The 21,998-nt window shown below is 36.9% G+C and overlaps 11 protein-coding genes across 11 annotated transcripts; 5 read left to right on the forward strand and 6 right to left on the reverse strand.

Annotated features, from left to right (window-relative positions):
- Positions 1 to 733: 733 nt before the first annotated feature.
- C9374_001925 (uncharacterized protein) lies at positions 734 to 1,306 on the reverse strand (the record flags this gene model as incomplete). Its single annotated transcript, XM_044691286.1, has 1 exon — positions 734 to 1,306. The coding sequence occupies one exon, from the start codon at positions 1,304 to 1,306 to the stop codon at positions 734 to 736; it is 573 nt and encodes a 190-aa protein (XP_044550882.1).
- Positions 1,307 to 3,372: 2,066 nt separating this feature from the next.
- C9374_001926 (uncharacterized protein) lies at positions 3,373 to 3,805 on the forward strand (the record flags this gene model as incomplete). The annotated part of the gene is made up of 2 exons (XM_044691287.1): positions 3,373 to 3,622; positions 3,669 to 3,805. The coding sequence occupies 2 exons, from the start codon at positions 3,373 to 3,375 to the stop codon at positions 3,803 to 3,805; spliced, it is 387 nt and encodes a 128-aa protein (XP_044550883.1).
- A 149-nt stretch (positions 3,806 to 3,954) lies between these two features.
- On the forward strand, positions 3,955 to 6,198 carry C9374_001927 (uncharacterized protein; the record flags this gene model as incomplete). Its single annotated transcript, XM_044691288.1, has 1 exon — positions 3,955 to 6,198. One exon carries the CDS (start codon positions 3,955 to 3,957, stop codon positions 6,196 to 6,198), a length of 2,244 nt encoding a protein of 747 aa, XP_044550884.1.
- A 662-nt stretch (positions 6,199 to 6,860) lies between these two features.
- On the forward strand, positions 6,861 to 9,721 carry C9374_001928 (uncharacterized protein; the record flags this gene model as incomplete). Its single annotated transcript, XM_044691289.1, has 2 exons — positions 6,861 to 9,306; positions 9,441 to 9,721. The coding sequence occupies 2 exons, from the start codon at positions 6,861 to 6,863 to the stop codon at positions 9,719 to 9,721; spliced, it is 2,727 nt and encodes a 908-aa protein (XP_044550885.1).
- Positions 9,722 to 11,215: 1,494 nt separating this feature from the next.
- Positions 11,216 to 12,421, forward strand: C9374_001929 (uncharacterized protein; the record flags this gene model as incomplete). The annotated part of the gene is made up of 1 exon (XM_044691290.1): positions 11,216 to 12,421. One exon carries the CDS (start codon positions 11,216 to 11,218, stop codon positions 12,419 to 12,421), a length of 1,206 nt encoding a protein of 401 aa, XP_044550886.1.
- Positions 12,422 to 13,003: 582 nt separating this feature from the next.
- Positions 13,004 to 13,763, reverse strand: C9374_001930 (uncharacterized protein; the record flags this gene model as incomplete). The annotated part of the gene is made up of 2 exons (XM_044691292.1): positions 13,004 to 13,463; positions 13,654 to 13,763. The coding sequence occupies 2 exons, from the start codon at positions 13,761 to 13,763 to the stop codon at positions 13,004 to 13,006; spliced, it is 570 nt and encodes a 189-aa protein (XP_044550887.1).
- Positions 13,764 to 13,937: 174 nt separating this feature from the next.
- C9374_001931 (uncharacterized protein) lies at positions 13,938 to 14,381 on the reverse strand (the record flags this gene model as incomplete). The annotated part of the gene is made up of 1 exon (XM_044691293.1): positions 13,938 to 14,381. One exon carries the CDS (start codon positions 14,379 to 14,381, stop codon positions 13,938 to 13,940), a length of 444 nt encoding a protein of 147 aa, XP_044550888.1.
- A 193-nt stretch (positions 14,382 to 14,574) lies between these two features.
- On the forward strand, positions 14,575 to 15,610 carry C9374_001932 (uncharacterized protein; the record flags this gene model as incomplete). Its single annotated transcript, XM_044691294.1, has 3 exons — positions 14,575 to 14,709; positions 14,906 to 14,951; positions 15,057 to 15,610. The coding sequence occupies 3 exons, from the start codon at positions 14,575 to 14,577 to the stop codon at positions 15,608 to 15,610; spliced, it is 735 nt and encodes a 244-aa protein (XP_044550889.1).
- A 43-nt stretch (positions 15,611 to 15,653) lies between these two features.
- On the reverse strand, positions 15,654 to 16,977 carry C9374_001933 (uncharacterized protein; the record flags this gene model as incomplete). The annotated part of the gene is made up of 2 exons (XM_044691295.1): positions 15,654 to 16,819; positions 16,941 to 16,977. 2 exons carry the CDS (start codon positions 16,975 to 16,977, stop codon positions 15,654 to 15,656), a joined length of 1,203 nt encoding a protein of 400 aa, XP_044550890.1.
- Positions 16,978 to 17,058: 81 nt separating this feature from the next.
- On the reverse strand, positions 17,059 to 20,153 carry C9374_001934 (uncharacterized protein; the record flags this gene model as incomplete). Its single annotated transcript, XM_044691296.1, has 8 exons — positions 17,059 to 18,466; positions 18,524 to 18,560; positions 18,722 to 18,793; positions 18,840 to 18,987; positions 19,042 to 19,149; positions 19,211 to 19,285; positions 19,338 to 19,756; positions 19,814 to 20,153. The coding sequence occupies 8 exons, from the start codon at positions 20,151 to 20,153 to the stop codon at positions 17,059 to 17,061; spliced, it is 2,607 nt and encodes an 868-aa protein (XP_044550891.1).
- Positions 20,154 to 21,069: 916 nt separating this feature from the next.
- C9374_001935 (uncharacterized protein) lies at positions 21,070 to 21,693 on the reverse strand (the record flags this gene model as incomplete). The annotated part of the gene is made up of 1 exon (XM_044691297.1): positions 21,070 to 21,693. The coding sequence occupies one exon, from the start codon at positions 21,691 to 21,693 to the stop codon at positions 21,070 to 21,072; it is 624 nt and encodes a 207-aa protein (XP_044550892.1).
- Positions 21,694 to 21,998: the final 305 nt, after the last annotated feature.

The following is a 21,998-nucleotide window of genomic DNA, read 5'->3' on the forward strand; positions in this document are numbered from 1 at the left end:
AATGCCATGACAAAGAATATTGAGCACTTTTAATATTGCTCTTGGTCTTAATAAAGTAATAGTCAAATTCAGCACTGTTGTTATAATCAGTTGTGATAGAACAGTGAGTGTGAGACGGGATCACAATATGATCTCCTTTCTTCAATGTGATTGTTTTGTTTGATAAAGTAAAACGAACATGATTTCCTTCGATTAAAACTAGCAAACAAATTCCAATATCTTGAAAAATTTGATGCTTAGCGTTATTCTCCATTAACCATTTTCCAACAGAAAAATAAAAACAAGTCATGAATTCTGTAGTGTTGAGCTACCTGTTCGATATTCCTTTGGTCTTCCTGTCTGATATGATATTGACTCAAGTGGCGTGTTATGGTGTTCAAACAAGTGGTCAGAATCCACTAACCTTTGATCAGGTATGAACCATAATACTCTCAATATACGTGATTTCGGAGGGAATATTACCATCGGATTGATTTCGAACGAGAAAACGGACACCTCTTCTGTATGGCTCTCTGGCAATTAGTTTTTCATGATCACCAGTCTTCATCGTGAAAACTTCAGTAGATGATGATTCTGCGTTGAGAGTTTTGAAAAATCTGGCTACGCTCTTTTTATTAGACCAAACTCCATCTGCATTACTCTTCTTCGTCCTCTTCAAATGTGAACAGGCCATACTTCAAAACGCTCCTGTACCTTAATCTGATATCTTCAGAACTGTATCGTTCACTTTCTTCTAGGTTCTTGTTTTCTTCTTCCATTCTTTGCTTTCATCTTCTGCTTGTTTTTGTCTCTCTTTTGCCACCTCTGGTCCTGCTTCAAATTCTGCAACACTCATAGACTTATATTCCATAGATTTAATATATTGTCCCTTGACTAAACGTGAGTACAAATCGGGCCTAACTTTAGAAATGAGTTCAATAATTTTGCTTCTGCAAGGGTTGGGTTGGATGTTTTTGGTGAGATCGCTGTTGGCCTGGTTGATATGTTCTGGATCAAAGTCTCCGGTAAGAGAGAACACAACAAACGAGGTATCATCTTCAAATGTAGTTCTATCTAAGGTCAATTTTACATTTTTGTTGACTTTGAGGTAGTATTGTGTTCTGTGTACTTCTATCGTGTATCTCTTTTCATTAAGCAAATCTAATAGGCCATAAATTGTACGTGCCGCATCATCCAGACCCATACGTTTTTCTTTGTATGAAAGAATACCACTTTCCATATCTTGGTACGTTTGTTTGATTGAAACGATCATTTTGCCATCTTCTCCATATCCGTCTACCACCTTTACCCATTTGTTGTTTTGCATGAGAGTATTTCCTTTGTATCATAAAAAGTTTCAGTGTAAGCGAGTTTTTTTGGGTCTTCATCGAACAATGGTTTGAGTACCCGATCAAACTCATTCATAGGTAAAACAAAGTTGTATTTTGAAGTGACCTTCTTTGTGTTATGGACAACGCTGTCCACATTACATTGCAGCAAGAAAGAAGGAAATTGGTCGAGTTGATGAACAGGTGTACAGTCCTCGAATATTGTTTCGCCAAAGCGGATGAGGTCGTCTCCATTTTTTTTTGAGTTGTAAAAAATAGAGGCCCTTTCAAACCTTCAGCCACAGCAAACAGCCATTCAGCCAGGATAGTCCTCGCTGCCGAAATTATTTTCAGATGCAATCAACAGAATCCTTTGGCATCTGGTTGAAACAGGATTTTTGCGGCTGAGGTAGGATTTTGATCAGGTGATCAGTTTATTTTGCTGACTAAAAAACCGTTCTCCACAATGACGGTTCTTAAAATATTGCGTAAAATCTTTAGAAACGTCCATCCAGGCAAAGGTTTTTGTTCTTCTTATTCCTTTTTGTCCACTGTTTGATTTGCTTAATTTGGCAGATGTAGACATGATATTTTTCATCTAATTGGAGAACATAATCACCAATGCTTAAATATTCGGAATTGAGAGTCATTTGCTTCTGGTTTTTCAATTTGTTGTTTGTGATAGGTAATTCCTCCAATGGTGATATGTGCGTTGGATTGTTTGTTTTTGAAATTTTGTAGCATGTTGTGTGGTTGATGTGTTCTGTTCCATTGCTGCTCCAATTTATCAAATGCCACAATGTCATTATTGTTTCAATTTGAATTCTTTTGTAAGTAAAACTTCAACACCAGGTATATTCAAATTAAACAATAGAGTATGAATGGTTGGATTCATATTCAGTATCTGAAAGCATGGAAAAAGTGCGACATGCTCTTTCAAATTCACCAATAACAATATAATTAATATGTTCTGGTGATGGGAAGCAACAATAATACTCATATGGTAATCTTGTGGATTGATCTTTCTCTTTGTTGAATTGTAAGCCAACAATTAAGGCACTTAAAAAATTATTGAGAGCATTCAAGAAATTTTCAGCGTTCAGATTGGTGTTGGAGCCACAATATTGTCGAGCCACTCTATAAAAATTCTCGATCATATATTCTTGCAGTTGAAAAGGCAAAAATACTCTGTTGTTGGGTGATGATTGAACTCTATACATTGTCAAACACAAACCGATCATTAATAACAACAATAATGGATAATGACAATTTATCTACCTTGAAGTCGAACTATAAATTGACTCATCATCATCTTCGATGTCAGTATTGTTATGATTTGTTTCTTTTTCTTTGAGGAAGATGCGAGCGATTCCACAAAGCTCTTTTGTTATGAACATTTGTTTGACATCATCTTCAGTCATAATCTTGTTTTTACGTGAAATCTTTGGTTTGGATTATCATTTTCGGGTTGCATTCGGAAAGAAATCACTTTGATGATGGATTTTGGAAGTGCAAATGACATGATCTCTTCATCATCAAATAAAAGACTTTAGAACAAGCAATGCTTCTGATAGCATTTTCTTCAAAAATACGAATTACTGAATTGATGTCTGATGGTGTGAATTTTATATCTGGAAGATAGTCATAGAGAAGATGAAGATCAGAATTCGTTTCGTGGGTGTAAGTTGATGTGGATTGGTTGTCTAGCTCCACATTTGAATTCATTTCGTTCAAGGATAACATGCCAAGGCTTGTCCGGAATTGTTGTTGTTGCTGTTGTTGTTTTGCATTTTAGAAATGAATGCAATCCCGTCGTTTGAGGATTCCCTGCCGAAATGTTATGTGTGGACCCTTTGCCAAATGAGAATGGTAAGGAAGGGATCTTATCCTTTTCATCCTGATGGGTCCTTGCTAAAAGAATTAGACGTCACAGAAACCACAAACAACGTAATGATGGCAGCAGTAGAGAGTGATGAATTCACACTTGGGAGATGGAAACAGGCAATCCATCAATTGTGCAAATCAGAATCGTCTAAAAAGTTCAAAATAGTCATATTCATCGGAAATGATAATGAGGAGGGCTATTTCTGTGAGTGACGAATACTTTACATTTTCCTTTGAAGCAACGAAACGAAAGATAAAGCGACAAGCAAGAGGAGCAAGAAAAAGAAAACTATTCATAAGGAAGAGCGGAACGGCTCAAAAACAAATGAATGGAAAAGGACCTGGAATTCTGAGTTTTGAATTATCATCCCCTGAAGGAGCCAGAAAATTACCACAGCTGCTTGAGATTGTTGAGCATGCAACATCTTTGGGTAAGTTTTGTGATATTTCAAAAGTAGTCTTATCATTTCTGTAAAGGTGGTGTCGAGTCGTGTATTGATTACAGATTCCAATGGGACAAGAATACGGCTCCCACTCTTTTGAGACTGAGTATTGGATTAGAATCACCAAAAGATCTTATTGCAGATCTTAAAACAGCGTTATTGAAATTGTAAAACTGAATTATGGTATTCATGGATCAGCTTTTTTTCTCCATTTTTGACATTTTGACAAACTCCCTTTTTTAGGTCTCATCATCAAACACTCAACACAGCTGCGAAAAAGTGCTGAGACCAAGACAAAAAAAAGACATATTCTCGTCTAGATGACTTGGTTTACGACCCTACAAACGTCACTTCTTCTTGTGACACTTGTCTCGTACACTCTCGCTTTTGATATTTTACCCCATCATCATCATCATCGAGCTTCCCATGAAACGCTTGATGCTTTGGCACCATCGCCCTACTATTCCACAACTCAATACACCATTCAACCTAATAATTATGTGGCTACTGCTGTCACCATAAGTTATGGACATTTTGACGTTCTGGCAGTGGGTGCTGTTGGTTCGACATTTGAGGTCCAAGCCTGTTCCACTACTGTGAATTTACAAAATGCATGGGGAACTTTTTGTTTTCTACTTGCAACCTCATTCACAGCCAATGCTTATCGTCAACAATTTTACAATGAAAAGTCTACACCTCTTTACATTGTGTTAAGAAACACTGATTCCTCTCAAACTGCAACAGTTAAGGAACTGTTTGTGAATCGAGTTTCCGCTCCTAGATTTATCGGAAATACATTTTCACTGAGTATTCCGTTGAATTCAGACTACTATTTTCATGCAAAAGATTTAATACAACCTTATTACAAGTATTGGAGAGTGACTGTGGCAGCTTCGCAATCAGATTCCTCCTTACCATTTACTTTACAGATCGATGCTGGTTTCAATCAAAATCGAACAGTCGATCAAACTCAACAATTTACCATTAAGAATCTCTCCGAGAGTTATCCATTCATTTATGCACCGAGGAATATTGTGTACCCAACCAGTCCTTACACAAGAATTCGTTGTACTCAAGCCACCAGTGACACCTGCCATGTGGCTGTAAGTTTGTATCAACCATTTGATGAACAGCCACCCACAAATCAAACAACTCCCACCTCTCCCGATAGTCTGGGAGCCATAATTGGTGGTGCAGCCGGTGGAGTCCTTGTTGTTGTTGCTGTAGCTGTGATTGTCATTGGTGTTGTTTTATATTGTGTTTGTTCAGTGATTCCAAAGCGAAAAAATCAAAAGAAATTAGAAGCAAATAAGAGCAAACAAGGGCAACTTCATGAAGACCATCACACGAATTTGCATTTACTGGCCGAGCATGAAATACATGAATTGGATCAACACGTGATAGACATGCATCACACTGAGGATATGCTCCATCATGATGCTTCCAATCAGGTAAATTCCAATCGTCCCAACACGAATAATTCTTTGGCAGAGGTCAGTAAAAAAGATGATAAGAAAAGAGAACAAACACCAAATAATCCATCAGAATCAGACTTTCCACATGACTCAGTGTTTGATTCGTTTGAAACGTTTAGAATTCGAACCACACAACAACCACTCCTGACAAACAGCCATGATCCAAACTCACATTCCAATAATATCAATTCAACATCCTCAACCAACTCGCAGAATGACGAGCAAGACGATATGTTGAAAGGACGATACAAATGCATACGAGAAATTGGATCAGGATCATTTGGAAGATGTTATCTGTGTGAAGACACCAAACGAAATAATATGCAAGTAGCCATCAAGTTAATTCCTGTTGAAGAGAGTAATCTGGAAGCCATCTTTCAGGAATGTTCAAAAACACTTGGAGTTAATCACAAGAACTTGGTGAAAGTTTTTGAATTTTTCTACGCCAAACATTTACGAGCATTAGGAATTGTGATGAAATTTTACAAATTAGGCGATTTGGAAGGGTGTTTAAAAAAGGGAGTGATTACCAACACCATGCTCGTTTCTCTGATTCAACAACTTGGAGAAGCCTTAGATTATTTACATAACACCCAATGCATTCTTCATCGCGATATTAAACCCAAGAATATATTTGTGGAAGAATTTGATCCAGAACGAGATCAAATAGATGTCACTCTCGGAGATTATGGAGAGAGCAAAGGTAGGTTTGCGATCATGATCATCATTCTCACCTCAACAATAATTATTCAAAGATTTGTTCGAAAGCGGACCAATAACTCATTTAAAGGAACTTTGTTGTACATGGCCCCTGAAGTACTCACGCACGAGCATTATGGAACCGCTGCTGATGTGTTTTCTCTTGGTGTGACGTTGTATCAAATTGTATGTGGCTCCAACAAAATTCCATCGGTAGTCGGCACGCGAATGTTAAAGAATGAAATTGAAATGGATCAAGAAATTTCACAAAATTTAAAGGAGAAGGGAGTGGATGAGAATACCATTCAATTCATTTTGTCCATGCTTAATGTTGATCCAGACAAAAGGCCCAAAGCTCAAGACATTAAGAATTTTAGAAGGAACGTATAATGAAATATATAATAGACATTGCTTATCTTTGTGTTGATGTATTGCTCAATAGAGGTCAAAGGCTCTTGATTAACATACGTGTCCCTTGATTTTGTACAGACCTGCTGTCGCTAAAAAATGTGGTGTACGACAGAGAAATCATTCTAACTGCTGTGAAACAAAATGGTAAAGCGCTGAGTGATGTTAAGGAACATTGGGATAGTGATCAAGAAATTGTTCTTGAAGCAATTAAACAAAATAAGAAAGCACAAATTTTACTCAGAGATGATAATTTCATGTGCAAAGTTCTTCAATTGTCTATCGTGAAAGGATGGAACATTGTTATTATGGTGCTTATATAGGTCACAAGTGAATAATTAAATTCACAGTAATTCAAATTCAAACCTTCTCTTGCTCTTGGCATTGAATACCAAATCCAAACTTTGAATTCCAAAGCACGAGGAAAGGCTACAGAGGTATTTTCACACTAAAAATATTGAGTGTAAGCTGGAACGATTGGTGCTGTGCTCAAGAGCAAATCATTGTGCTTTCAAATTGAAAATCACCACGATCATCACGATCCATCTTCAAGATTGCACTCAATAGTTGATTTACATTTATTATTTTCAAACTGATCCTACATTGTCCGATCATCATCAAAGAAATTAAAATTAATTTGGAAAATGATTGGTGGTAGTAGTGCCTCAAGTGCTCTGCAGAGAAAATCTCTCAATTTAATTTATTATTGTTCAATTGCTTTATTCGGTTTGATCTTCATATTGTTGGCATCATGGGGTGCATATCGACTACAATTAGCTGGAAAAGGAAAGCCCATCGTTCAAGATGAATTTCCATACCGTTTACCTGATCATCTCTCTCCAATACATTATGATATTGAGTTAGAACTTCAATCCGATAAAGACAGTACATTCAACGGACGAGTATCGATTGATCTCAAGGTTAACGAAGCAACTAAAACCGTCGTTTTGAGCGCAGAAGAGTTGCAATTTGTCGCCTTGCTCAAAGCAAATGCAGATCAAAAGAGTGAGCATAACAAAACAGGAATTGTACCTGCTGTGAATGGCAAGATTGAAGGAGTTTCACTTGTGAATTCCAAGACCAATGTAGCCATCGAGCTGACAGGCTTTTCCACAGCTGATTTGGTCAAGTACAGAAAGATTCAAGTGTATTCCAAACAGACTCTGGAAAAGAATGGTCAATATCGCTTGACTATCGATTACGTTGGATTGATTCGAAATGACATGAGAGGTTTTTATCAAAGCAAAGCAGCGGATGGATCTATTGTTTTATCGACACAAATGGAATCTGAAGACGGAAGGGCTGCAATTCCACTATTTGATGAACCAAAGTTTAAGGCATCTTTCCAAATGACGATCACAACCCCTGTTAAAAACGACAAGACTCGAATTTTATTTAACACAGATGAAATTAGTAGAAGCACACTTCCAGATGGAAGAGTTAAGGTGAAGTTTGACAAGTCACCCCTCATGTCCTCTTATTTGATAGCTTTTGTGATTGGTCAATACGATTATATTGAGAAATCAGCTGATGGTATTCGACACCGAATTTATACCCCAGTCGGAAAAGCAGAGCAAGGAAGAGATGCTCTAGAGGCAGCTGTAAAAATTACCAAGTTCTTCACTGATCTCTATGGAGTCAAGTATCCAATTAACAAGATGGATCAAATTACCATTCCTTCGTTCGCAAGTGGAGCAATGGAAAATTGGGGCTTAATAACTTATAGAGAGACATATTTACTGTTTGACAATGCTACTGCGTCACAATCGGATAAGGAGAACGGTATTGAAGTTGTTTCTCATGAAATTAGTCATCAATGGAACGGTAATATTATCACTTGCGCTTATTGGACTCAACTCTATTTGAATGAAGGTTTCGCAACCTTTATGGAAACTTATGCGCTTGATAAAACCTACCCATCATGGAAGAGAGGCCTTAAAAAGCTCACCAACAGTGTGATCTATGCTGCCGATGCTGACTCTGTAGCTAGCTCAGATCCCATTGTTCGAGAATACAAAAAGATTCAGTCGAAGGATGAAATTGATGGTCTTTTCAATTCTATTACGTACGATAAGGGAGGAGCTATTTTGAGCATGTTCTTTAATTATTTAGGTGAAGAGACCTTTGTGAAATGGATGAGGGCTTATTTCTCCAAGTACCAATACACGAACACTAACACCACTCAATTACTAGATCTTATTCCAGTTTCAGATGTTAAAGGAACAGCTGAAAAATTCTCCACATGGCTCTATCAGGCTGGAATGCCAATTATCAACGTGGTCAAAGAAGCAGATGGATCATTGACTCTGACACAGAAACGATTCTTTTCCTATGCCAACTCTTCTCAAGTCGATCAATTCAAAAACAGCAAATGGTGGATTCCTTTGACCTATGTGACAGAAATGGATGATGATGCTCCAGTGAAAAGAATTGAATTTCCTTCTTCACAGGCCACTTTAAAAATTACGGATAAGGCTGTGAAATTTAATCACCACAAACACGGTTTCTATCGTGTGAATTATCCAAAGAGCATGTGGACTGATTTAATTTCCAATATCAAAGAATTCGACACACAGGATCGATTTGACTTGTTCAATGACCTCTTCTCCATTGCAACCTCCACAGTTGAAACCATTGAGTCTTCTCTCATGTTTGAAATGTTACTCGCATTGAAGGAAGATGAAACGAGCATCTTGTGGGAAAGCATGTATCAATCGGTTCTCAAATTGAATCAATTATTGGCAGGCGAGAGTGTTTCTCTCTCTTTCAACCGAATGGTATTGGATTTGGTTCAAAAACAATATGAGAAAATTGGATGGGAAAATCATGGTAATGACGATGATGATCAGGATGTAGCAGAACAGAAGGAGGTTCGTCCTTTCATTTTGAATTTGGCATGTCGTTTCGGAAATGTGGATTGCATCGATCAAGCTCTGAAACGTTATCATGAAAGAAACACGACAGCGATTCCTCCTGAGTTGCGTAACGTAGTATATCGAACAGTGGTTTCTAAGGGTGGAGAACGAGAATATTATCAAGTCTTGGAACAATTCAAAGCAGAGCAAGATTCTGTGAAAGAACCAAACTCATGTATGCTTTGGCATATAGCCCATCTATTCCACTCCTTCAAAATACTTTGGAATTGTCTTTGAGCCCGCTTGTTAAACCTCAGGATAGTATATTCCTCATTCGAGAAGTTGCAAGGAATGTCCCTTATGGAACAGATGTTGCTTGGAATTTTGTACGATCACGTTATGATGCGATTTTGAGCAAGTGTGGTCAAGATCAAGTGAGCAACAGACTTGTATTCGGAGTTGGATCGCTTTTCAATAATTTACACAACAAGCAAGATATAGAAACCTTCTTTGGACCTCGTTTGCAAAGTATTAGTTTGATGCATTATAGAAATACCTTAGAAGCCATTGACAAGAATGCAAAATTCTTAGAAAAGCATCTTGCTTTCATCGACTCGTATTTGAAAAACAAATATCCAGCCACCTTTTAGTACCAAAGACGATCATTGTTTGTAAATATATGTATGTTAACAAATTATCATTGAGTGAGTAATAATATTGTTCTTTCAGAAAAAGTGTGTTGATGATTGCGCTCTTTTTAAACCGAAAGCACAACCGTATCAAAACGATCCACACATCAATGTTTGGATCGCTCTTTCTTGATGCTCCTTTCGGACGTGAACTTGCTGGTGAGGTTGTAGTTAATGTTGTTACTGCTGGGCAAAAATATGGTGGTACTTTTGTTTGAACTGCCACTGTTACTACTTAAAAACAATGGTAGTTCAAACAAAAGTGTTTCATGAAAAAAATCAACACCAGTCTGTAGTTCTCCAAAACCTCCACAACTCCCATGCAACCACATCATGGGTCCTCGTTTCGTCCACAACACAGTTCGGAAATATTTGTAATTGGCCTGCTGTGGTTTCTTTCATCCTTTTTGGCCTTTTTTGATTCCTCAATCGTCCATAACGATACCACCACTATTCACAACAAATTGGTGCAGATACCTTTGGTGGTAGCCTTGAATAATTTGATTGTGTGGGCGATTGTTTCATTCCGAGAAAAGATTACATCATACACGCAACATAGCAATGAATCAATTGAACAATTTACTGTCATAACAACAAAGTGCTGGATGATGAAAATATTATAAGGGAGGAATTACACGACGAACATTCAACAGTTGTGCATTTGAATTTGGAGAAGCAATGCGCAACTGAAGTGGACGCTATCACTCACCTCAAACATCCTTCTCAAATATTGGACATCAATGAAGACGATGAGATAGTCTTTTCTGAAATGCACACCAATAAGCTAGTAGTGTGTCATTTACTACATCAGTATTTGAGTTTTGAAATATTATTTTGGATTGGAATTATGAACAACAGCATTTCTGTGTTGTCCATTAGAAATTTGGAGCCTTCGCTGTTGTTTTTATTATTTTCAAAGCATCCAAAGGCTAAAACGGATGTTGTTGTACAAGCCTTTTCCGCCATGTCCATTGTATTTATACAATTTTGGACTAATTCTTCGTCAATTGCAAAGCTTATTACAATTTTATTGAATTCTGCATTGCTGGGTTATCGGAACTTGCTATGGAGGAAATTCTATACGGCAACTCAAAGAGAAACTTCCAACGAATATACAGAACTATCTCACTTTACTCTGGAATCATCATGGTGGTTGTATATGTCATATTTCTTCGCATTATTGATGTTACCGATTGGAATTGGCAGTGGATCGTGATATCTAGTGTTGGAGGAGGAATTTTTTTAGCAGCTGACGTGATTTTGTTAAGGTTTTGGGACATTCCATTTCATTCATCTTTCTCCCTTATTAATAGGACACTAATGGCAGTTGTGTTGTGCATATTTTCATGGTGTGCGGTACAGTATAGCGAGACGTTGCACATGTGTATGGGAGTGTTGGGAACAGCGTCGGCAGTTTACATTCTCTTCGTTCATTCGTTTTCAATCACGAAACGAATGATCTTGGCGATCGTTGCTTTATCCTTCATTACTTTTGCTGTAACATCCCACTTTCTCAATTTATATGGTTCTTTTTTAGATACCGCTTCGTCAACCATTCACACCAGAAGTGAGAGCATTCTTTTGAGAGCTGAACGTCCACCACTGCGTGTAGCAATATTTACAGCTGCAGGCAATGGCAATCTTGGTGATAATTTGCAAATACATTCATGGACGAGCCATTTCAATGCGTGGAACATGAGAAAGTATGGTGGTAGAAGGAAGATTGATATTTATTCGTTGTCAGGAGAGTTTTGCTGCTATCCTTTCGACGACAGGAGGAAATTGGTTGTGGATTCGTTAGAGTCCTTAACTCAGTTCCTATCTAAACACCAACCACATTATATGATAATTGGTGGAGGTGGAATATTTGGTCATCCTCATAGACCATTTGACACACGCAATGTTACATGGAGTCAAGTTGTAGCACAATTTCCCAATGTCAAATGGATCATTGCTTCTGTGGGAGCAGGGGAGGACATCAGTGAGGATTTGACAGCAAGGGTTTCATCGCTCATCGATCATGCAAAGGTTGTGACAGGAAGAGACGGGCCATCTCAACAAATGCTGCAAAAGCACATTTCCGACAAGAATCGGCGTGTGACATTGTTACGAGACCCTGTATTAGTTGATGAAGAGCATTTCCCGTTTCCTCCCATCTCAAATGATTTTGAACATGAGGGTGCCTCTTCGAAACAAACATGTTGGATATTAAGGAAGCCTCTCACTGAGGAGTTAGTTTCCTTAATGAAACCCCACATTAATCTTGAAAAAGATTTGCTTCTAGCAATGGAAGAGCAGGACAAAGTTTTAGATAATATCTTCCACAGAAAACATATTTCTGTTTTTCCCACCGGTGGCCAATGGCTGTGGGACAACTTGCAAAAGCATTGTGCATACGTTGTTACTATGCGATTTCATGGAGCAATTTTGGCGTTCAGGTCACAAGTTCCCACTTTAGCGATTGAGCCTCTGTCTCGCAAGATTATTCAGCTGTACCAGGATGTTTATGGAAACACGGATTGTGTCATGACTCATATCAACGAAAAAGAGTTTGCTGAGAAATTTCACAAGTGTCGCTCCGTTAACCCATCTCCAATCGTTCCTGTGCTTAAAGAAATGAGAAAACAATTCGACCAGTTTATGGACACAACATTTGACTAACCTTTCGATAAAGAGTTGATTGAGGGATTTAAAAACACTCAGACTGCAGTCTTTATAATTATTATGTTTTATTGGGGTAATGGAGGAGTGTTTCGGAGCTCAGTTCAATGATGGTTGCAATCATATTACTCGCTCCGAACAGGAGATATCAATTTTCGGAATTGGGTGATCTCAGTTTCTTGGACAAGTGCATCGTTTTTCAGGTTTAATATTTCTTATCACACTCTCTTTATGAAGTCCGCATCCTGCCCATGTTTGCTTTCCGCATTTGCTGCAAGTGGTTTCGTAACACATGATGGCGAGAAAAAGTGTGGTTGTATGAAGGTGTTGTGTTGGTATTGTTTTTTTGTTTGGCTCGCTTTATCACCATTCCTTTTTCAATGGTTACGGCATTTGACAAGTAAAAGCGGCGAATTAAAAAGAGGAGAATAATTGTCACATCTCCCCAATAACAATTTACAACATAATTTAATACTAGCTCCAAACCACTGGTTACAAAATTAAGAAACACCACCGAACGTCAACAAAAAACATACAAAACACTCAGTGGTATTTTCTTAATTTTGTAACGAAATGTTTACCTCAGTGACCACTATTGCTCGATGCAGAACTTCGATTTTGAATTCGTTCGGTCAACCAATCCATGCCAGGCATTAGACCATCGCCAGTCAATGCTGAACAAGCCTGTATGTGCCAATCATGACTCTTAATTGCTTGTAAATTCAGTGCTTTGGAAACTTCGGTAGCAGACATGGCTCCTTTCACATCTTGCTTATTGGCAAATACTAAAATGGAAGCTCCTTTCAACTCCATACATTCTAAAATCCTAAATAATTCTTCTTTCACAATGGAAATTCGTTGTCGATCGGTACTATCCACGACTAAAATGATTCCTTGTGAATTTGAAAAATAGATTTGCCAAGTAGCTCGGAGAGACTCTTGACCTCCGAGATCCCACATTTGCATTTTGATGTTTTTGTAATTGACTTCTTCCACGTTGCTTCCGATAGTTGGTTGAGTTTCAACGACTTCTCCTAAATGTCTTTTTCAATTAAATATTAAATTTCATGACCAAAAATGTATGAATGATATTTCATGATATTGTCATTGGTATCATCAAAATTATTAAAAGAATTATTAACAAGTTCAATATCCAATGCAAACATATGGATCCATCAAATTCCGAATTTAAAATTCCAAATTGCCATCATCATCAACACTTCTGAACCTACAATTTATACAGCGTTGTTGTCTTTCCAGCATTATCCAATCCAACAATACAAATTTTCACTTGTTCATCTCCAAATAATCGTTCCCAAAGTTTACCAAACAGTATTCCCATTTTTTATATTGTTGTTGTTGTTGTTGATTCATCCCTTATGACGTCATAATTGGTCGAATATCCAACGGTCATGTGGTGAATGTAAACAATGACAAGGTGAATCAGATATATTTGTGTTGTGTCTGAATCAAGAAGGTTCTCATGAGCACTCAATAATAATTTTTATTCAAAATTTTAATTTTGTAAACACATCTTAATGAAACTTTCATAGTGAATTTGTCCCTTTCTTTGTGGATCAGCTTCCTTCAATAAATCTTCCACTTCATGATCACTCAACTTTTCTCCCAAAGTTGTCATGATATGTTTCAATTCTTCAGTGGAAATAAAACCATCTTGATCTCGATCAAAGAGACGGAAACTTTCCATATATTCATCAATATTTTGATTTTGAGTGGTTTTTGAGAAACGATTACGCATTTCATTGACGAAATTATTTAATGAAATGTTACCACTTGAGGATGGATCGAGAATGGAAATTAATTCACGGAGTTCATTGTCGGAAGGAGCAAGACCGAGAAGACGCATGACAGTGTTGAGTTTGTCGTGTGGGATGACACCCGAGTTGTTGTCGTGGAGAGAGAAGGCTTCACGGAATTCAGTTTCAGTTAAGTCAGACATGTTTGATTATTTTTTTTTTGAAAATGACAGCTGGATGATGATGTGTGAAAGATGACAGCCGAAATTGTTTAAAAGAAAACCATTTGTTTCAAAAGAACATCATCGAATTATTGCTATGATTTATTAATGCTCTTTATTTGCAAAGCTCAATGATTCATTCTCCAAATCAACAACCACAACTATTTTTATAATTATGCATAAAAATGACCTCTGTGGATGCTTCTTCAACTTGGAAACTCTTTTGAATCATGAACATTTGAAACAACTCGGAGATGAATTTTTAAGAGAAAACATTTCATCTTCAGCCCGATTGCTCTATATTACTGTGGTAGGATCCACGTTGTATAATTTAAAAGAAGAAACTCTATCATCATCGGGGATTTTGATTTACTCATGATTTACATGTTGAGTGGAGAACAATTTTTATCAATGCCTTCGTTTTCAATGAAGAACCGGAAATAACATATGTGGATGTGAATGCTATTGGTAGTTCAAAAACAAGAGTGTTGAATTTGTCGGAAAAGGGACTCACAAGTGTTACAAAGGATGGTCATGATATTTCATGTTTTGGTATGTGTCAAGATGATCGTGTCGTTAATGATCAATATTTTCATTGGAAATGCAATTCTGAAATTTGAATAATATTGGATGCATCTTCGTTGTGAAATAATTTAGAAATTGGAAAATTCTTAGAACTATGTTTACATGGAAATCCTTTTGTTTTTCAAGCATTGTTTGTTCCTGATCATTTTGTTCATCAATATCAATCGAAGGAATGGACAGAATTAAAATTGTTAAACAAGTATTTTCTGAACAAGAAAGTAGTGAGCTCACATTGTGCATTTGCAAAACGGCAACTTCAACAAGGAGAAGGAAAGATCAAAAGAGCATATCAAAAGAATTATTATCACTCGCTGAGACTATGTTATGAAACTGAAAGACTCATACAAGGGCTGGTTCCTCGTATACGGTTTGAAAAAGATACGGCAGAACGAGAAATGCTAATGGAAATAAGAAACCATTTACCGTCGGAAGAAAAGAGGAGTGAATATCATCGATTCATTATGAATAAGCTTTCAAGTATTGAGAAAACAAAACCTTGGAATAATGTACCAAATTTGCATGAAATTAGAATGAATGACGACAGTGGACAATATTTCGTGTACCATCTTAATAACTGGTTGATAAGATTACGAGTGAATGATCTCTTGTCAAGAATAGAAAAATAAATTATGTTCAATTATTAATCGCTCTGTAAATATTTATTACAGGTTAGAATTCGAGGGTGTCCATACTTGAGTTGTTCTTTGCCTTTGCAAGAGCTTGTACATGCTCTTTGAAAATCTTGAGACTTTCATTGAACTTGCCATTGTCTGTATTGGACAGCAGGTTTTGCAAACTAACGCCATGAGTATCAGGATAGAATTGATAATGATGTCGTCGAATTGGTACACAAATATTGCCTGTGTCTGGGTGCACACAATATGGACTCTTGAGCAAATGGTTAAAACCTTTCGAGACGTTCACGTCAAGACGAGGATACACAAACGAGTAGACAATTTCCCACAAAAAGTGTTTGTTTTTCTTATCTCTCAATAAAGTGTCTCTGAGTTCTGTGTAAACAGCGTCACCACTTTTCCCCGAGTTGAGAATTTCTTGAATCGTGTTCTTTACATCATTGATATAAATAAGGTTAAGAATGTAAGGAATGGATGTCTGCATTGTTTCTTCGTCATCAAAAATACCCATTCCATTCACAAATACATCCATAAAGTATCTTTCACATATCGTGAAAACTTGCGAGTCAATATCAAAAGTGGGATGAGCAGTTCCAGAAAGATTCACTCTTTTCGATTGTTTCTCACCAACCACCGAGTTGTTTTGATAAATATGAATAAATCTAGAAATGGCTGATCTTCCTTCATTGTTGAGCTTTTTTAACAATTCATCACTTGCCCAACAGTGAATTCCTCTTCTACCACTGTACACCCAAATCAAATGCTTGGTCCCAAAAACATCAACCAACAAATGGTCCAAAACTTCCATTGCACAATTCATCAATCGCCAACATTTTTCACAATATTTACCACCTCTACAGCCACAAAATCTGACATCATCATAATCGGAAATATCAATATCAATGCAATATTCCTTTTCAGTAGGAATGAGAACTGAGTTTGAAACTTGATTCTTCTTTGAGACTGCCATATTATAAACAGGTCCAATATCAAGTTTGACTGGAGCATTGGAATACTTGACCACTTGCTCTTTCAAATCATCTCCACTCTTGACGCACTTGTACCGAGAGAAAATAACTTCGGATTGTTGTGTTTTTGGATTTACTACTTTGAAGGAATAGGAAAATTCTCGGTTGATGATTTGTTTTTCATCTCCTGGATGGAGCCATTGGGCGAGTAGTGAGAAAGGAAAGTATTTCTCTGAGTAGTGATAGAACAAGTTGAATCATCATGATGATGATGATTATTTCCAATCATCAAACATTTTTGTTCCGGAAATGAATCCATTTGGAATGATGATTATGCACACTCACTCACTTACCATAGTATTGTTTGAGTTGTTCGTTGGTGATGGCCATTTATTGTGAAGTCAGAAAGTTCAAAAATTGATTTCAAATATTTTTTCTGTGTTTAACGTTCAGCAACAAAATTTTGGCGGTTTAAATAATTCTTTTCACAACACCATTACTTTTGGTCAAGTCAATCACACCCCTCAAATACAGCGCTCGTACTTGCATGTTGAATAGAGATTGAAGCTTGGGGTTTGTTTTTTTTGAACCCTTCATTTGAGCAAATCGATCCAACCATTCTTCATAATCAATTTCATATCGAGCATTCATTTTGCATTGCTCCAACGTTTGTTTGGCCAAATAAATATCTGGAGCTACGAACTTTTGAGTTTTGTTTTCAGAGAGGAATACGACAGGCTGGCAAAATGCAAGGTTATTCTCATAGGTTTCTCTTCTTGTCATTGGTCTTAAAAATTGTTCTAATGATTGCCCAAAAGCTGGTTGAATGAAAAATAATTCATTTCCAACCAATCGTTCAATCCATGGCTTTTTGTAATCATCCTTATCATTGAAAATAAAATCTACCTTGTACACTGAGGAAGGTGAAGCAAAGAGATCCATAAATAAATTGCGCAAACGATTTTGAATACTTTCCCACGTAGTGGACGCAACATTGTGCACGGGAACAGAACTGCCAACTTTTTCTGCGACATTGGATCGTCTTCGTTGCGTTTTTGATTTCTTCTTGTATTCAATTTCGTCATTGTATTTGTGGCAGCAATCGTCACAATAATACTTGTGTATGGTTTCCACCATTGATGGAGTCAAATTCATGCAACCAAAGTGATAGTGACGCTTGCAACGTTCACAATGAATCATTTCAAACTGTTGCCCAGATCTACCACATTTACAGGTCGTGTCCAATTTTTGTACATTCTTTCCTGCTTGGTATTCCATTAAGGACTTGCAGTATTTGCAGAAATACTTGACATCTCCTGGATAATCTTCAATGTTTTCTCCAACACATGAACAATGGAACCATTTGTTACAATTGTCACATTCGACCATGTCACCAAAAGAGTGTTGCTGACAAAAACAATACAGCGTATCCTCAGTTGTACGGCTTCTACATGAATCGCAATAGTAATATTGAGTTGGAAGCTTGGCAACCCCAACACATGCCTTATGGAAAGAATTGCCACACGTCTTGCATGTCACCCTTTCTTTCGGTTTAATCATGACATTGCAAAAGCAGGAGTCTTTCGTTTTTGGAATAAGCTGGTCTGTATCAATTGAAGGAACAAGATCTTCAGAGTTGTCACTTTCATTGTCGCTCTCTTTATATTCCTCAGCTTTGGTGTTAAATATTTCAATTGGAATAATGCTATCTTTTCCAAACGATGTGTCATGATCTTTCGGTACCGTTACAGTTTCAAATAGCTCTACAATTACATTGTATTCATCCTCAAAGAATTGTGGTTGCTTGCTTCTTATCTCATCAATTATTACTTGGCAACATCCCAAAAAGTCTATAATATTGCTTTGGGGAATGTTTCCTCTAAACAATGATTACAGTGCCATATGAAATCATTGAAAAACATGAGAAAATACTTACTTGAGCGCTTGAATAATTTTTTTAAACCAGCTTTGTTCTTTAAAAGATCGAGCACCAATTAAGGATTGATGAATACGAACTCTTAGTGCCGTAATATCGTCGCTTTTTGTTTCATCCCGTTGTTCAATCTTTTCTCGCACAGAGTTCTCCAAAACAACAAGGCATCTCATTGCCACCTCTATGAGTTCAATGATGTACGGATGTAAATAAAAGAAAAATCGAAATTGGTAAAGACAGTTGTGGGCTTGATCTTCAGAAATTGTTTCTCCGCTAATAAAGTCAGAAGCAAACAAGGTGGAATTGTTTCGTTACTTACAAATATGAATTAATAGAGGGAACTCGCAAAGCATGGGGTAGAGCTCATCAGAAAAAAGAATTTTCAAACACTTTGTGTCGTCCAACGTGAAAAATGCTTTTGAGAATACAGAAATAGGTCTGTAAAAGAAATGCCTAGTATATAGTTGCTATATTCGAAAAGGTTGAGTTTATCAATAGCATGTTGAAATTTTAAAACGTACTTTTAGAATGTTTGAAAACTTTCTTATCGTAGAGAAATTAGTAATCATAAATGTTGTAAGGTCAAAAGTTGGTCTCAGGTAAATATTAAAATTTTTTTGAATAAAGAGCTGTTTGATAAATGTTTCAAACAAATTTTGAAAATCCTTCTTAAATTGAATTGGGACTTACCTCGTCCATGCACCTCATAAATAAAGGCTTTGCCATCGATTGAGTTTTAAACACCTTGATCGTGAATTTACTCATCTTTGAAATGAGAAAGCGATCATGATGTCAATTAATAATAGAGAATACTTACATCCGTGATCAGTCCTTCCAACACGTCTTTTCCCTTTTCATCTACACGTAAAATATTAATAATGGGCATTAGATGGGTATAATGGCTGCACAAATCAAGCCATTGAGCAATTGGCTCAATAACATGAGCATTTTCAAATATAAATATAAGTGCTGATTTTGAGTTTTGTTTGACCTGTTCTACAGCGTCAGAAAATTGAGATACGTCATATTTTGATTGTAAAACGCTCAATAACGATTTTAAAGTTGCGTGTCTTGACTCTGACCTGAAAACACAAATCTCAAATCGGTCCAATGCTTTCAACTCAGATGTTCGATTTCTGTAATAGTCATCATCTTCTTCATCGTCGCTTGAGATGTTCATCATTTCATCGTATATATCGTTTGAATCCTTGATAAAAAAAGGGTCCAATAGTTTGCCTAAAATCATAACATCCAATTATTATAAGTTATTTCAAATCAATTTTCAAAACTCACTTTGAGTGGTTTTAACAATCAGAATCGGAGAAATGCATTTCAACATGCCATTTTCAAAACTTTCATAAATATTCTTCAATTCTTCAACAATCAATTCTTCAGTATGACTACTTTCTTCCATTGCACATCGCATGTTGATCATTTCTTCAAAAGCATGAATTGATGATTCAATAATTCTTTGGTATTTCTCTTGTTTTAAAAATTGATTTCTAACATCCGATAATGAAATGTTATCCTCATGAGTAGCACCATCTTCTGAATTATTGGAGTTTGGAGCCACATCGACGTCTTCGTCTGTCAGAGGCTTCTTTATCCGATGCCGAGCAATTCTTTTGGTCATTTTTTTAAAAATAATTATTGTTTTCACATCAACAAGGTACAAACTATTTCTTAAATTTATTGATAACAATCGGAAGTTGGAACGATGTAATAGAACGTGAATGAGCATTCAAACAGTTCTAACAAAACACCATCTAGTTCAGTGGTATTGAATATACAAAAGGTTATTAAAAGAATCCTACAGGTGTTTGGATATTGGTGGTTTGATGGAATGTTGGGATTTGAGTTGCAGTAGGTTGTGCAAATGTGTTAGATAACAAGCTACCGCAGATTTTGTTGATGATCCTTAATCGTCTGTTTGCAGTGACCAAATTCAAAAATTCATAATGAGGATTTTCACAGCTCAAAATAGACATCAATTGAATAGCTATTTGGCTATTATTTTGTTGAGAAGCAAAAATTTCAACAATTGGAACGATATAACTCTCTTCCTGTGTTCTTCAATATTCGATTTTACCCATACGTTGATCAGGTCTAAAATGGTAATGTCACCATGAAATCCTTGGCAAGACATTTTCAAATATCCTTCAATAAAGTAGTAGTCTAAATTTCTTAATACTCCTTCTATCTGATAGGAAGATCCATGGGAAGTAATTCCTCGCTTGATACACGATAAAGACGAATATACCAAGCTCAACAAGGATTCAGAAATTTTTGTGAATGGAACTCTTTGAATGTATTTGAGGCATTCGAATGCAGCATCTTGATTTTTCTCTGCCTGGTTTCTCATGTTTGAAATAATGACGTCGTTGCATGAGCGAATTCCATACTTCTCAAAGAGATCATACAGGATAAATACATCTTGAATCTTGACACTGGTCGATTTGTAAAGACATGTAATCATGGTTTGAGCATAAAAAGCTCTGTGATATCGGAACAAACAATCTCAATAACATTCTTGTCACCTTTTGGTTTCGTCATTCGAGACAACACTTCACTTGCTGCACAAACAATAATTCTATGAGCAAAGATGGAAGTATAAATATTGACAGTCCATTAGTATTGATCAGAATTTCAATGACCAGATCAGAGAAATGAGTTGGGTCATTGAACGGAATGTCACTTGTTTTCAATGGATTGCTGATGAAAGTAAATTCATTATTTGAAAAAGCTGTTCCAAAGCTAAATCCAAAGCCAGTAGTAGGAGCTTGGAAGGAGGGTTGTTGTTGAGCCTGTCCGAACACTAGTGAATTGTTTTGAGTTGTTGCTGTTGTATTTACATTGGTGCTTGAGGCAAAACCACTTGTTCTTTTTGAGGTGCCAAAGTGGAAACCAGCGTTGGATTGGTGGTTGTTTGATTGATCTTGAGTGGAAGGAACATTGAAATTGAATCCACCATTGGATGTACTTGATGTAGTAGTAGCTGGTTGAGTAGCATCACCAAAGTTGAAAGAAGTTTGTTGGCTGTTGTTGCTGGCTCCAAGACCGGTCGTTGTTGTTGCAGAGGTATTGGTTGTGCCAAAACCAAAGGCTGATGATCCATCGGAAGTAGTAGTATTGTTGGATGGTTGTGTTGTGGATGATGCTAACGAAAATGACATTTTCTTTTGTGTTTGTTGTGCTGTTTGTGACACACTCTCATCTCTCTTTAAATTCGCTTCTCGAAGATGGCAATTCCATGCAATGGAATTTCTGGTCAATTCCAACTTGTGTACACGCGAGGAATTCATTCAGCAGAAATTGGCTTCAATAACGTGTTGATCCAGCAATGGAGAAGCCGATGTAACATTCACGAACCGAAATCACGATCATCAACGCCACGTTTGAAACTTTTTCATCACAAGAAAAATCTACCTCGAATCTCTCTCCCAATTTTCATGTTGGTTGTTGCCGACGACAGGAACAA

The sequence above is a fragment of the Naegleria lovaniensis genome, assembly GCF_003324165.1.
Source record: "Naegleria lovaniensis strain ATCC 30569 chromosome Unknown tig013, whole genome shotgun sequence".
NCBI classification, from domain to species: Eukaryota; Heterolobosea; class Eutetramitea; order Acrasida; family Naegleriidae; genus Naegleria; species Naegleria lovaniensis.